The sequence below is a fragment of the Papaver somniferum genome, chromosome 9 (genome assembly GCF_003573695.1).
Source record: "Papaver somniferum cultivar HN1 chromosome 9, ASM357369v1, whole genome shotgun sequence".
In the NCBI taxonomy this organism is placed as follows: domain Eukaryota; kingdom Viridiplantae; phylum Streptophyta; class Magnoliopsida; order Ranunculales; family Papaveraceae; genus Papaver; species Papaver somniferum.
The window spans coordinates 185,139,908-185,154,295 of NC_039366.1; the positions used below are offsets into that span (position 1 = coordinate 185,139,908).

At 36.5% G+C, this 14,388-nt stretch overlaps 2 protein-coding genes across 3 annotated transcripts; both read right to left on the reverse strand.

Moving 5' to 3' along the window:
- Positions 1 to 2,269: 2,269 nt before the first annotated feature.
- LOC113313161 (GDSL esterase/lipase CPRD49-like) lies at positions 2,270 to 5,090 on the reverse strand. 2 transcript variants are annotated; one of them, XM_026561895.1, is made up of 7 exons: positions 4,969 to 5,090; positions 3,704 to 3,864; positions 3,489 to 3,566; positions 3,197 to 3,337; positions 3,021 to 3,097; positions 2,760 to 2,909; positions 2,270 to 2,662 (listed from the first exon to the last, which is right to left on the reverse strand). In XM_026561895.1, the coding sequence occupies exons 2-7, from the start codon at positions 3,812 to 3,814 to the stop codon at positions 2,491 to 2,493; spliced, it is 729 nt and encodes a 242-aa protein (XP_026417680.1). In that variant the 5' UTR covers positions 3,815 to 3,864; positions 4,969 to 5,090; the 3' UTR covers positions 2,270 to 2,490. The 2 variants fall into 2 exon arrangements, with proteins under 2 accessions (XP_026417680.1, XP_026417681.1); XM_026561896.1 differs by having other exon boundaries at positions 2,760 to 2,897; positions 4,969 to 5,089.
- A 184-nt stretch (positions 5,091 to 5,274) lies between these two features.
- Positions 5,275 to 7,727, reverse strand: LOC113308791 (GDSL esterase/lipase CPRD49-like). The gene is made up of 6 exons (XM_026557245.1): positions 7,488 to 7,727; positions 6,663 to 6,740; positions 6,354 to 6,494; positions 6,050 to 6,126; positions 5,823 to 5,972; positions 5,275 to 5,630 (listed from the first exon to the last, which is right to left on the reverse strand). Exons 1-6 carry the CDS (start codon positions 7,596 to 7,598, stop codon positions 5,417 to 5,419), a joined length of 771 nt encoding a protein of 256 aa, XP_026413030.1. The 5' UTR covers positions 7,599 to 7,727; the 3' UTR covers positions 5,275 to 5,416.
- Positions 7,728 to 14,388: the final 6,661 nt, after the last annotated feature.

Sequence of the window (14,388 nt, forward strand, 5' to 3'; positions counted from 1 at the left end):
ACGATATGATGCGGAAGGGGGAAAACACAAGACACCAGAAGTTTTGTTAACCAGGAAAATTGCAAATGCAGAAAAACCCCCGGGACCTTGTCCAGATTTGAACACTGAACGTATTAGTCCGCTATAACGATTAGCCTACTATCAAATTTCAGACTGGAATGTAGTTGAGACTGAACCCTCCAAGAAATTCAGGTGCAATCGTGCTCCTTATATCCCATAACCTCGCAATGCTCTACACAATTGATTCCATTAGCGACGTCCTTTACATTCTAAGAGTTGCTTCAGCCTAAGTGAAGACTTTTGATACCAATCTTCCTGTAACAAATTAGCCTATTTGATTTCCCCTTTTCTCAATAGATATAGGCTTGGAAATCTGTTTACAATAAGCAAAGCTAGCAAACCTCACAAGTCTGGAACACTTACATTCAGTTAGATGAGAAGCCTGGATTATTAACCACCTATCAAGAACAATCTTAAATTGATCAATTAAGAAGAGTTTTACATATCTATCTTGAGGAATTACAAAGTTTGAGATGAAGAGAACTTGGCGTTTTTTATCTGTCTCGTTCCTGAAAGAGATTACTAAAACCTCAATGACCGAAAACACAAGATCAAGATACACAAGCTATCAAGGTAAAGATAGTTGGACCTGGCTTTACGAACCTTAAATGAAAATTTTCATTCGTAAACCTGATTATATTGATCATAGGAAACCTAGGTTCATAGAGGACTACTCTAACAAACAACTAGGAGTCAGAAGTGTTAGTTATTGAATTTCCTGGTTGTTTGAGTCTCTCTATTTATAAATTTTCATGACTTGGGCTACTTAGAATTCAAGCTAAGATAACTTGAAATTCAAGCAAACACATGCTCTATTTAAATGAAACTCTTGTTAAGAGTTCATTTAAGCATGTGAGAAGTTTTTCTTGAAATCATATAGAAGAATATATACTATGGTTCAGAGTATTGGAACCATGTATAATGATAGCTCTTGGCAAATATGCCTTGTGAACCAATAAGCAAAGTCGTGTTCATTCAACACTTAAGACTGGAGTCATGAACCACAAATACATAGTGATTTAGTGTTCAAAATGTCTTAGAGGTGTTTATAAGAGTCATAGCAATATAAAACGTATTTTATAAAATAGTCTGAATGCATCTGCTTTAGTTTGTAATGGGTAGGTATGCAGAAAGATAAAGTACTTATGGACCATTTCGTGAATTCAGTCGGCCAAGGTACGCGTGCCCTAAGGAAATTCACGAACTCAACCTCACCCCTTGACACGAACTCAGAAATTAGGGGTATGCATATTGGTTATGCGTACCTACCCCTATTCTGGAACTCAGATGACGCTGGTATGCGTACTGGGTACGTGACCATAGATGATGAACATGAATAAAAAATAGTTCATAAACAATAAGTTGTTCTTAACTAAGTTTATCAAGTATATGAACGGCTGTAGCTTGAATCATATTTCAATATGTTTAACAAGACAAGCTTGACTCCAAATTTCTTCTTTGCAATATCTACTATAAGTCATACGACATAGTCTTATATAGATAGAACGGTAATACTTGTGAGTAAATAGAATGGTTCGGTCTTCACATACCTCTTTGTTGATGAAGTTTTACAAATGTCTAAGTTTGATCTTCAATCTTCAAGGGTTATTCAGTGATGTCTGATACTCAAATACCGTACTCTCACCTACTTTGGTAGACTAGAAATTAAGCTATAGTTTTGTGCTACTAACATTGATAACAACCTTCAGATAGCAAAACTTGCGAGTTCGACTGAAAAATGCTTTAACAGATCTGAATCATATAACCCATTAAATTATATCTATAAGTTCTTCTTTTGCTTCAAAAAAAAAAAATGCCTGAAGGACATGTGGATCTCTTAATAATAAAAAAAACAAATCCTCCCTGTTCATTAATTTTTCATAATAACAAAACAATTTTTATCCTTGATATTTTTTTAACTTTAATAAATTAGGTTTAAATCGAAAAATTAGAATCTTAGACAGTTATATAGTGAAATTCAGGTGACAACACTATAAGCCGAATTATCAGCCAAGCTGATCATTGTTCTTCGTGCTGAAAGTGCGGATGAACAGTTCGGCTGATATTGAAACAAGAAAATGACAATTTTGATTGAACCCGCTGAACCTAAGCTAAACAGTTACAGAGTTAAGTTCAGCTGATAACCTGTCAGCCGAACCTCTGCGAATTCTTCGTATACGAACATTGAATATAAAAAAATTAAAATTTTAAAAATTAAAAAGTAAATAAATAAATTAATCAAGGGTAACCAAGTAATTTACCTAGATTTAGGACAACCCTCATCACCATTCCTAGGATGTGATTATCAATTTGTAGAACACAAGTTTTGTGTATTCTCCATCTAAGTATAAGATGCCCATTGTTAGTGGGACGGGACAATATGATGCCAATTGTATATTTGTGCAACATGAAAGATCCATTTACAAGGGTTTATAGTTTATGTTTCAATCGGGGAGATACGAGATAATTTGTAGAGTACTCTCCAAATTCAGCTGTCAAGGACTTAGGGTGTAGTGACGGCTTCCAGTCGACTTCCTTCAGCACCTTTAGTATCTCCTCCACAACTACCTTGCTGCCTTCTGAAGATAAATGAACTCCATCCCTGACAATGTCCACAAAGTATTCATAAAGAACTCAAATCTACTGCAAAAAACAAAGGCAACTAAGAACTTGTGCATAAACGATATAACAATTCTTACGTGAAGCTAGTGTTCTTCCAATCATCCATCTTTTGAATTGCAGTCCACAAATCAACAAACTTTAAACCCATCTCCTTGCACAGACTTTTACAAGCTTCTGAATATATCTGACAATTCTCATTTGTTCGTACTTGTTCACTACGTAGATAACTGGTCTCAGTAAGAAAAATATTTGGAATACAGAACGTATTTAAGAAGGCCAAAAAAATATGAAGATATTAACATGAAGATTATAAATAATAAGAGTAGATATGACAATACCTCTTTGATTCACGATATTTTTCATCATTCATCGGTGGAGGACTAAGGTATATAATGCGAGTTTCTTCTGACAGGCTCTGATAGCATAAATATTTTGGTTAGAATACGGTTGCATTATGCATAATCATGTGATTGGCATCATCCGTATGACATTGCACTTCAAACAAATTAGGTACCTTAAGATGAGTAGCAATCTTTCGCATGTTCTCAGTGTATTCTGATAGTGGGACATGAGGGCCTAAGCGAGTTGGATGAGGCGCAACAGAATCATTGCCCCCAAAGTACACTATAACCAAAGAAGGTTGTACAGCTGCATCCTAAGAAGAACAATAAGACGGACTAAGTCAATCGGCTGTCAAATCCCGCTTATTGATACAAATGGTTTTAGGAAAAAATGGACATCAATAAGAACCTTTAGTTTAAGGATTTTGATCTTTTGATAAAAGCCAAAGAAAGCTCATGATATACCTTGGGGAAAACTTGATTAACAACTTCAAGAGCACGTTTTGAGTTCCAACCATTATACCCACGCAACAATATATCTGCCTGAACAGTTTCACCCAATAATAGAACCGAGTCAGTGTTGCTAGTTGGTTGCTACAGCGATCAATTTATCTAAAAAATTTTGGGTACTGACAAACAGATCTAAAGGGTTCAATAACCTATATTAAGATGAATTGTACCTTGCGCGCGTAGATGTCCGCAAGAACAGCACCCCATCCACCATTTCTGTAACTTAATTGAACAATTGAAGATCCAAATAGCACAAACTGAGGCCTCTGTGGTCCTACCATTTCTCTCCCTCTTAATTTCTGTCACTAGTGTTTTTCTATTTCTCTAAGCTCTGTAGAAAAAGAAGAAGAGCAATGGAAGTTATAAACAAAGGGATTTGTTGCAGTCTGGCGCTTGGTTTATTTCAGTACCACTAGCTGCAACCCTGTAAGTCCGAAAATAACACAATTTCACGATGTTCACTTGTTTCAGACCTACAAATCGAGTTTTAAAGGTTTCAACTAAGCTGACTAATGGTTTTTTCTGCATAGGATCTCCATTTGAATCTGTCATAATGAGTGGGTGGTTTTAATCTTCGCACGTTCAGGTTTGACCTGCACTATTTCCTTCTTGCTTTTTTGTTCCTTAGGTAACTTGTCCATCGGTAGTCTCTCATAGTCCATTAATTGTTTACAGAATGTTGCAATCACAAACAAATTCTAGCATGGGTCAGTCTGTGTCACTATTAATAACCAAACCTTGCCTACAAAAATATCCACCAAACCTTGCCTACAAAATATCCACCAAATTGCAGGGGCATCTGGGAATGCACTATGGCTGTCTAATGAAGAATTTTGGAAGATACTATAACAAACAAATAAAGAAAAGATATCATCTACTCAATTGGGAAAGCTAGTTCCCATAAGAACATAAACCATACAGGAAATGTAAACAATCCACAGTAGTGCTTTTCAAATTAGGATCACATATCGACCAATAACGAAATATCCGCTATTTTCAACACAAAATTAGAGACAAAGGCAGTAGCGTAAACGAATTAAACTTGGAAGAAACAAAGAAAATTCATTACTTGCTTGTACTGTTTGCTAAAATGTAACCTCTGATTACAGCGAGTTTGGATACTACTCTCCGTTATCCCTCTATAAGATATTCAACTGCGACTTATCCGATTTATGCCTTGCTTACTTTGTAATACATCTATGCCTTTTATGGATCCTTAACTCAACTATATTCAGAAAATATCCAGGAAACTGTCGAAGTATGATATACCTCATATACTACACTCAAATTCGTCAAGACCCACTAAAACCAGATAATAAGCAGTTTGGCATTTACACAAACAGTTAAAGCTCATAAACTTAACGGTGTCAAGAGACGTTCAAAATTAAGATAGGAATTGAACACATCAAACTAAGGGGGTGCAGCAGTTTCTTACCAGTTTAGCATCTCGTGAATGGAATTCATCGAAAAATTAGTCTCAGAATCTGATCATAGAATTCTGATAGAAGTTTGAAGTTTAACAAATGCAATACTCCAAGACTAATTTTGATAAAGGGTATGTGAAGCGACTACCCTATATATATATTAAGGTTAATTTAGTCATTTCAGGTCTTTTTGGTGTGAACTGACTATCTTCATTGTGTTTTGATACTTTTAACACAATGACAGATGCTGCGATGGACATGCATATGTGGGAAGGAGATCAATGTGATGTGTAGGGTTGAATTGTCTGAACTCCAGCTATTAAAATCAATGGTCATTCATTTTCAATTGTTTAATACAATACAAACTTTTGTAGTTAATGGAATACTGACATTTAAAGCTCGCGTTATTGAACTAATAAGGAAATGAAGGGTTGGATCTGTGAGGTTTTCGTTTAGAACCTAATCCCATTGGATATCCCTGTGAAAGTTCCATTCAGAAATGTTAATAGTCGTCTTTCCGTCCGAGGCAATAAGATCACAATCTGAGTCATCTCCGAATTCAGTCGGCAGTGACTTCCAATGTAGCGAAGGTTCCCACTCGGCTTCCTTTATGACCTTTAGTATCTCACCCACGACTATCTTGCTTCCCTCTGAAGAGAAATGGACTCCATCCCTGACAAACAAAAGTGGTGCGAAATCAACATAAATGATCGCATTAGCCGTTACCAGGCATCCTATCAGCAAACTGGAGATTATAATAGAGCTCTGGTTGAACACCTTAACCCGTTTAATATGTAGACTGTGCAAGTCTGAACAGTACAACAACTTTGAGAAACACGTTTGCCATTATAAATGAGATACTTACGTGTAGCAAGTATTCAACCAATCGTCCCTTTTCTGAATTGCAGTCCACAGATCAACGACTTTTACTCCCATCTCCTTGCACATTTCTATACAAGCTTCAGAATATAGCCGACAAGTTTCATTTGTCCGAACTAGTTTACTGAATATCGTACTGGTCCCAAGAAAAGGATATGGGTCAGACTTGCGATTCTTGAGAGGAAAAAAATAAGAAGGAAACAATAATGTCACCTTGATGATTCCTGGAGCATTTTTTCATTCAAAGGAGGACAACTTAGAAAGATAATGCGTATGTTCTCCGAAAGGTTCTGAATACCAATTTTTTAATGTTAGAATATGTGCAAAAGTATTGTCATCAGTTAGGAGGATCTCCAACTAACTTGGCAAGTATTGATAACGAAAGATTCAATAGATCATTCCAGAATTCAAGCGGCAAAAAAGGAAAACCAAGAACATGAAGCATAAATATTCTACCAAACGAATAAAAATTCGGGAAGCACATCAGGTGATTTCGGAAGTGAAGCTGATTACATACCTTAAGATGAACAGCAATCTTCCGCATGTTCTCAACGTATTCTTCTAGGGGCACATGAGGACCTAATCCCGATGGATGAGGCCCCATCGAATCATTACCACCAAAGTAGCAAATAACCAAAGAAGGTTGCACCGCGGCATCCTAAACAAGAACCACAACAAGAGAAAATTGAAGTCTGGTGTGCAACTTCAAGTTCAGTGTAGGAGACATCTAAAACATTATATCCCCAGAGGGCGCTGAAGAACCATGACTAAAGAATGCGTGTTCAAATACTTTGTTTTAAATACACAACTAGCAAACATGTGATACCTTTGGAAAAACTCGGTCAACAACTTGTATAGCCCGTCTTGAATTCCAACCACTATATCCACGCAAGACTACATCCGCCTGTACAAACACCAAACAAAACTGAGTTCCTCTACCAGTCGATTGAAACAGGCATAAAAATATGAAAAGTTTCATAATGTTACCACATTAGTCTAATATTCTATAAGCTGTAATCATAGTGATAACTTTTCTAGTATTGGTCCAACACTTTAGGTTGAAAAAAACTGAGGACATTCCCCAATCATTTCCACATAGGGCTTGTAAAGAATTACACAAAATTGACACTGGGTTATGAGTAGTCAATCCAATGAATAGAGAGTTCCCCAACCCCGCCTTCCTAATAAACCAATATTCTCCACTACGACCGAGCAAAGTCTTTGATCTTCACTAATGAATGACTATAAATGGCCATGCAAATAAAAGAAGAGAAAACCCCTCAAAGAGTAAAACAACTCTAATGCTGCAAAAGAGGAAAGACACTGAATTTTTGATATACTAAAAAGGGAGGTTTCCTCCACAAAGTAATTGCCCTAATAGCTTCAATTTTTGGAGGCATATGTCAGAACAGGGGCTGCATTGTATCCTCAGTTAGGATCACTTGGCACAAGAAAAGATTTTTGCAGCAGATATGGCAACTAGAATTTTGACCTAAACTTGTAAATGTGGGTACAGATACAACAAATACCAGCTTATGACAGGGATCAAACAAACAAAGGGGATTCACAATAAGGCATAATCATCAAACCAATAAAATCAAAGTAAAACAACATGAAAAATGAAAAGGAAAGATGATAGATAGATAGATACTTTACGAGCATAGACGTCGGCAAGAATGGCGCCCCATCCACCATTGCTGAAACTGAACTGAACGATTGAAGATCCAAATAGAACGATTTGTGGTCTCTGGGGTCCTACCATTTTCTCTTCTCTTCTCTTGTCTTTCTCAATAGTCTCAGATTTTATGTAAAGAAGATGAAGAAGAAGAGTAGAGAAGCAGAGCCGAACAATTAAAAAAAAAGTTGTTGGAAGTTAGGAACTGAACCAAATGTATAGTGGTTGAACATATTTTTAGGTAAAATAAAATTATAGATGCTTACGGGTGTGCCTAACAGAACGATATGTCTATCACTTTTCCTGAAATAATTTTTTTCTTTTGCTTTGGAATTTATGTCAGTATGCCGTAGACCTGTAGAGGTGGACTTCAGATTTTATTATCAGTCTCTTGGGGAAGGTGATACGTATTTAATATTATTATTATCTTTACTGTTAGTATTTATGAGCACCAAATGTCTAACCTTTCCTTGACTCTTTAAATATCGATTTGACATTTTCACTTTTTTACTAACACATGATTCGGATTAGGACCGTACCCAAAAGGAGAAAAAGAAGAGAACGTGTAAAATTGTAAATAAACATACAAGAGTACGGTGGACAGTGCCAGACACAGGCACCTAACAGGGACTCCAAAAGTTATTATGGGGACATTTCACAGAGCGAATGCACGATTCGGGCTTAGGAAAACATATGGAGGTTGGGAATCTTGGGATACAAACATTTAAGTTGAATGTGGGTAGGGTATGGGAATCCTGAAGTTTCACATATAAGCATTCATATGAGAAGGGGTCTTATGGAAAGGGAAGAGCCAAGCCCTAGTGGTTGTTCCGGGTTTCAAAAAAAAAACCGACCATGATTATTCGTTTTCTAATTCGTTGGTCCACGAATTTCTAGAAATCTATTTTTTTCTCTCTACTGGTTTAACTAAGTTTCTCCCCGTTTGGATGATGGTTATCCAATTTATATAAGTTAATCGATTTTTATGCTACATTATTTGTTGGCTTCACTAAGGTGCAAGGGTTGTAAGAATGAAACAGATAGTCACTATCCGGTTTTTTATTTTTTCAAAACTGACAACTATTCTTCGTTCATGATCTTTTTTCGCAAGGATTCCCACTCAACAGTGAACGTGAATGGGAATCAAAATTTTAGGGGACAATTTTTAGAACTGGGAACCTCCATAAAATCGAGTCTCATAAAAGTTGCTTAAGGTTAAAGGAAATTCCTATGGCAATATGGCCAAATCAAAGCTTTTGTTGAGCCAGGTGGATGGCCAAACGCGTTTCTCCATTAAGGGGAAAGAAGTGGGCGGTTGATCATCAAACGCGGGTGTCAAAGAAATACGCTGGTGGTTTAAGCAAAAACTGGCGTTTTATCTAAAAACACTGGTGTGTGAACAACCACCAACGACTAGTTTTTCAAATTTAAAAAAGGGTCATATTTTTACCTCTATAAATTACCACCCTCTTCAAACAATTCACTCACACCAAAATTCATTGCTCTTGATTTTTCTCTTCTAAATCTATTTCAATTTTTTAGTTTTATTATTGGTGAAATGGCTCAAAAAGGCGATCACACTTTTTTGCAATGCAAAACATGAAGCTATTGTTTCTAAGATATGTGGAAGTTTTAAAAAGATTGAAAATTGTAAGAGGGAAGTGCAAGTTTTTGAAATTGCTCCAAGAAAATGTTCCGCTAAAAGGCACAGAAGAGCTCCAGTTTTGAAAATTAACAACAAAAAATTCAAAAACAAAGGCGAAACTGTCAAAGAGCACGTTGAATGGAAGATACGTCAAGTGAAGATAAACAATAGGCCAAAGCTTGTGCTTTATTTTTATTGAAGTTGTTTAATACTTTTTATTATTGTCTAAGTTTATATCTTGTAAAAGAATTGGCAGTAATATCAATGAATGAAAATGAAAAAGCGGGGGTCTAACAACCTCACCCAATATTTCGTTTAGGCGATCTGTATGGACAAACTCCAATATAATTCCAAGAGAATCAACTAGAGAGACAGGCTCAATCAATGGAAATATATCCAAGAGTTGTATCTCAATTTCTCAAATCAATCTGCAATCGAACAAATGGAAATCTAAGAGCCGGATTAATATGGGAAATAACTTGGATGGTACCAAAGACCGATATCCAAGTGTCAATCAATTTATATCAACTATCAAAGGTTGTATTATCTAATTGGTTGAACTATGCACAACCTGTGATATTTTAATTATATAAACAAATAAAATGCAGAAAAGAAATAACACATACACCAGAAATTTTGTTAACGAGGAAATCGCAAATGCAGGAAAAACCCCGGGACCTAGTCCAGATCTGAGCACCATACTGTATTAATTCGCTACAGACACTAGCCTACTCCAAGTTAACTTCGGACTGGAATGTAGTTGAGCGCTAACCAATCTCACACTGATCAAGGTACAGTCGCGTTCCTTATGATGAGCACGCAAGTGTGACGCATTTTCATCCATACATTAGCTGTGACTTATTTTATCACTAATAAACTTGTTTGTAGGTGTTTTTGGGCGATAAACATTTTTTGAAAAATTAGCTCGAAAAGTTGTTATTTGCACCCGGAAGACACGTGTAATGCGGACTCTCACTTTGGTTAAGGGGCACCTCAATTACTATTTTCACCCCAGGGGCGCCAACTACTATTCGCACCCCCATCTCTGTTAAGGGGAGGTCGTCCCCTTCATTTGAATTTACAGTTTGGCGGGAAACTGTGTTCATCAATGGCAGAAGTTAGGGTTCGCGTTTTGGGCAGGATATAAAGAGACTCAATGGCCGAGATTGATTGGGAGGACTTGATTGAGCGTAACATGCATGCTATAGTCATTTGATTCAGTTAGAGTTGGTTAGAACGATGATTTGAAGAAAACGGGGCTCATTATTTACGAGAGCAAACCCGAGGGTTTCTGTGAAGGATTTTCGAGAGTTTGAAGGAGACTTAATTGCTGAAATTCGTTGGGAACATCCTGTTTGGTCTAAACAGGAGTGGTAATGTTGTTAGAATCGAATAAACTTGGGCTTGTCACGTGGATTCAAGAAAACAGAGGAGGTGGAGTTTTTCACGGTATTGTTTGAGATATTTTTGGTATTGGATAGTGGTTGCAATGAGTTTTAATTCTTCTGGAACTTGTTTTGCGCGTGTTGAAGAGTTTCAGTCAAAGAAAAATATGTAAAAGATATAAAAAGGAATGTTTTCACGAAATGAAATAACACCAGATATTTTATTTTTGGAAGAACTGCTTGTGATTGTTGCATGTTTAGCGACATCATGGATGAAAAATGAACTGGTTTAACGGTGTCGACATCCACAGACGCGTGAAAGAGAATCAAATCCCGTACATGGTAAGAAGAAAAGGAGAAAATATACCGATAATAATCTCTTGATGGAGAAGATTTCTAGCATCTACTGTCGAGATTTGAGACTCAGTTGGGTATAAAAAAGAGTGCTTGAAGGTCAGAGAAGGGCATCGAGTGATAGGGGTGAAGAACAGAGGGTTGCAGAGCAGATTTCTCTCTGTTGCGGCAGAGAAGAAGAAGAAGAATATTTGACGTCCACTGATTGTCGCAGAGAACTGTCGTTTATAAACAGTACTCGTAACAGTCAGTTTGGCACACTTATTTTGAATTTGCAACAACTCTTGTAACGGTGACTTCTGTAACGCCAGCACAGCGTTGCAGATTCATTGTATTATTAGTTTTCTTCAATAAAAACACCATTTGAGCTATGAATTATATTTTTGAGTGTGTTTTCATCATGAGAAGCTAAACCCCGACACTGGATCGACGGAGGAATCTGAATTTCATACATGGGTGAATTTATTTTATTTTCTATATGACTTTTGCACTAATTAAAATAGAATTATGATTTGAATTAATTAGTTATTATTTTATTTGATGGGTCATGCTTGCTTAGATGTTTGATATCCCATGCTTACGATTTATAACTGATATTTTGAGAATCTACCTTGGCAAAAATAAGAGTCTGTGTTTTTGTTTATTGAGCGATAATTGCTAAACAATAAATAATTGAGCCCTATGATATGAACTCGGTGAAATCCTAGTCCCAGTAACTCTCACTTTTATTATTTCCATTAAATCCTTAAATTTAATCTTCACGAGTCTTAGAGTTCGAATCCTATTTACTACAACAAATTAAAAATCATATCAATTTTTGGCGCTGCCGATGGGGACTTGTTTTTAGATTAATTTTTATTTATTTTGTACAGTATTTTCATTTCATTTTAGATTTTATTTTTTCCTTTTTATGCGTTTCTTTTTGTATTTATTTTCAGGAAATTTTTGAGGATGATGACTTCTTCTGAGGAGACATCACCTAAGATGACGCTGGCGGAATATAAGCGTAGAAATTCAAATTATCATGCAACCTCATATGAGATGACGCTTGGTGAATATAAGCATAAGCAACGGTATGGAGTTTCTGCTCCACATGAGGTAAGTGAAGAATCGCCTCTAATGATATATGAGAAGTATTACAAATACACATCACCTAGTTTGAACAAAGATTGAGAATTTTGGAATGGCAAAAATTATTTGATGATGATCAGTCTTGTAGTGACTCCCTGTTCCAGACTGAACATATAGATGACCCTGTGGATGAGTGTGTAGATGATTTTCCTAATTCCATAGATGAATCTATCTCGCAAGATCATTCACCCGACTTAGAGGTTGTTTCTAGACCCCTAGACTTCCAAAAGTTACCTAATTTAGGGTTAGAATTGTATGCTTCTAAAATTTTGTTGGATCACTTTGCATCCAAATACCCAGAGGACTTGCCTGTTTCTAATACCGTGCATGAGACAATTGATATTTCCCCGGTCCCAATAGTATCCCCATATGTCGTTCTTTACTCAATTCCATGTGAAGTAAAAACTAGATTTGGGGGTAATCCTCTATTTTTGACAGTTTCAGTGTCCCCATATTTTCATAACATAATTGTGAAGCTGTCATTTGTAAATACTGCATTTTGGGTTGATCCCCAAATTTTCAGGCTGTTAAATTTTGGAGATACGTTTCTGTACATTCCGATAGGTATATTCGTTTATTTTTATGTTTTCGTTTATTTTTTTCTTCATATTATGAATTTCGCATCTTATGTTTTTACGTTGGATGACTCAATTACATTGAGGACAATGTAATGTTTAAGTGTGGGGGAGAAGTTAATTATTTACTCCCTCCTTTTCAAAAAGACAGTCCGCTTTGACTTTGTCAAGATATTAAGGAGGCCATAGTAGTTTACATGCCCACCCTTAATTACTTGCCTAATTTATTTCAATAAAACTGTTAGTAATAAAAACTACCAAAAATCGTTATGGGATTGTAAATAGGAAATACAAAAAGGAATGAACGATATATTTGTTTCCTTAATTACACAAGTTTCATTAATATTTTAGATTGGGTCCCATTAAAAAAGATTTTATAAATATAAAAACTTAAGGGTATATTAGAGAGTTCATTGGAAAAATATGACTATAAACAGAAGCTGGACATAATTTTGAAACAGACCAAAATGGAATGGAGGACGGTATTTTTGAAACAGAGGGAGTACTTTACTTTTTCAGGAATTTCTTTGCAAATCATGATCAGCTGTTGAGCGGGTCTATTGAAGGTATATTATGACCAGCTGTTGAGCGGGTCTTAAAAAAATATTATTATTATTGTTAGGGTCATGACCAGTTGTGTAGCGGGTCTTTTTCTTTTTTCTTGCATGTTATGACCAGCTGTTGAGCGGATCAGGATTTTTTTTTTTGATATGACCAGCTGTGTAGCGGGTTTCTCTCTTATTATTTGACCATCTGTGTAGCGGGTCTTCTTCTGTTTTGCTCGAGGACTAGCAAAATGTAAGTGTGGGGCAATTTGATGAGCACGCAAGTGTGACGCATTTTCACCCATAAATACATTATCTGGGACTCATTTTATCACTAATAAACTTGTTTGTAGGTGTTTTGGGGCAATAAACATTTTTGGAAAAATTAGCTCGAAAAGTTGTTATTTGCACCCGGATGACATGTGTTATGCGGACTCTCACTTTGGTTAAGGGGCACCTCAATTACTATTTACACCCCAGGGGCGCCAACTGCTATTCGCACCCCATCTCTGTTAGGGGGAGGTTGTCCCCTTCATTTGAATTTACAGTTTGGCGGGAAACTGTGTTCATCAATGGCAGAAGTTAGGGTTCGCGTTTTGGGCAGGATAAAAAGAGACTCAATGGCCGAGATTGATTGGGAGGACTTGATTGAGCGTAACAAGCATGGTATAGTCATTTCATTCAGTTAGAGTTGGCTATATCGATGATTTGAAGAAAACAAGGCACGTTATTTACGAGAGCAAACCCGCGAGTTTCTGTGAAGGATTGTCGAGAGTTTGACGAAAACTTAATTGCTGAAATTCGTTGGGAACATCCTGTTTGGGCTAAACAGGAGTGGTAATGTTGTTACAATCGAAAAAACTTGGGCATGTCACGTGAATTCAAGAAAACAGAGGAGGTGGAGTTTTTCATGGGATTGTTTGAGATATTTCTGGTATTGGCTAGTGGTTGCAATGAGTTTTACTTCTTATGGAACTTGTTTTGCGCGTTGGAGAGTTTCAGTCAAAGAAAAACACGTAAAAAATATAAAAGGGAATTTTTTTCACGAAATGAAATAACACCGGATATGACTATACCATGCTTAACGGTGTCGACATCCCTTAGAAATGAAATAACACCGGATATTCTAAGGGTTGCAGAGCAGATTTCTCTGTTGCTGCAGAGAAGAAGAAGAAGAAGAAGGAGAATATTTGACGTCCACTGACTGTCACAGAGAACTGTCATTTATAAACAGTACTCGTA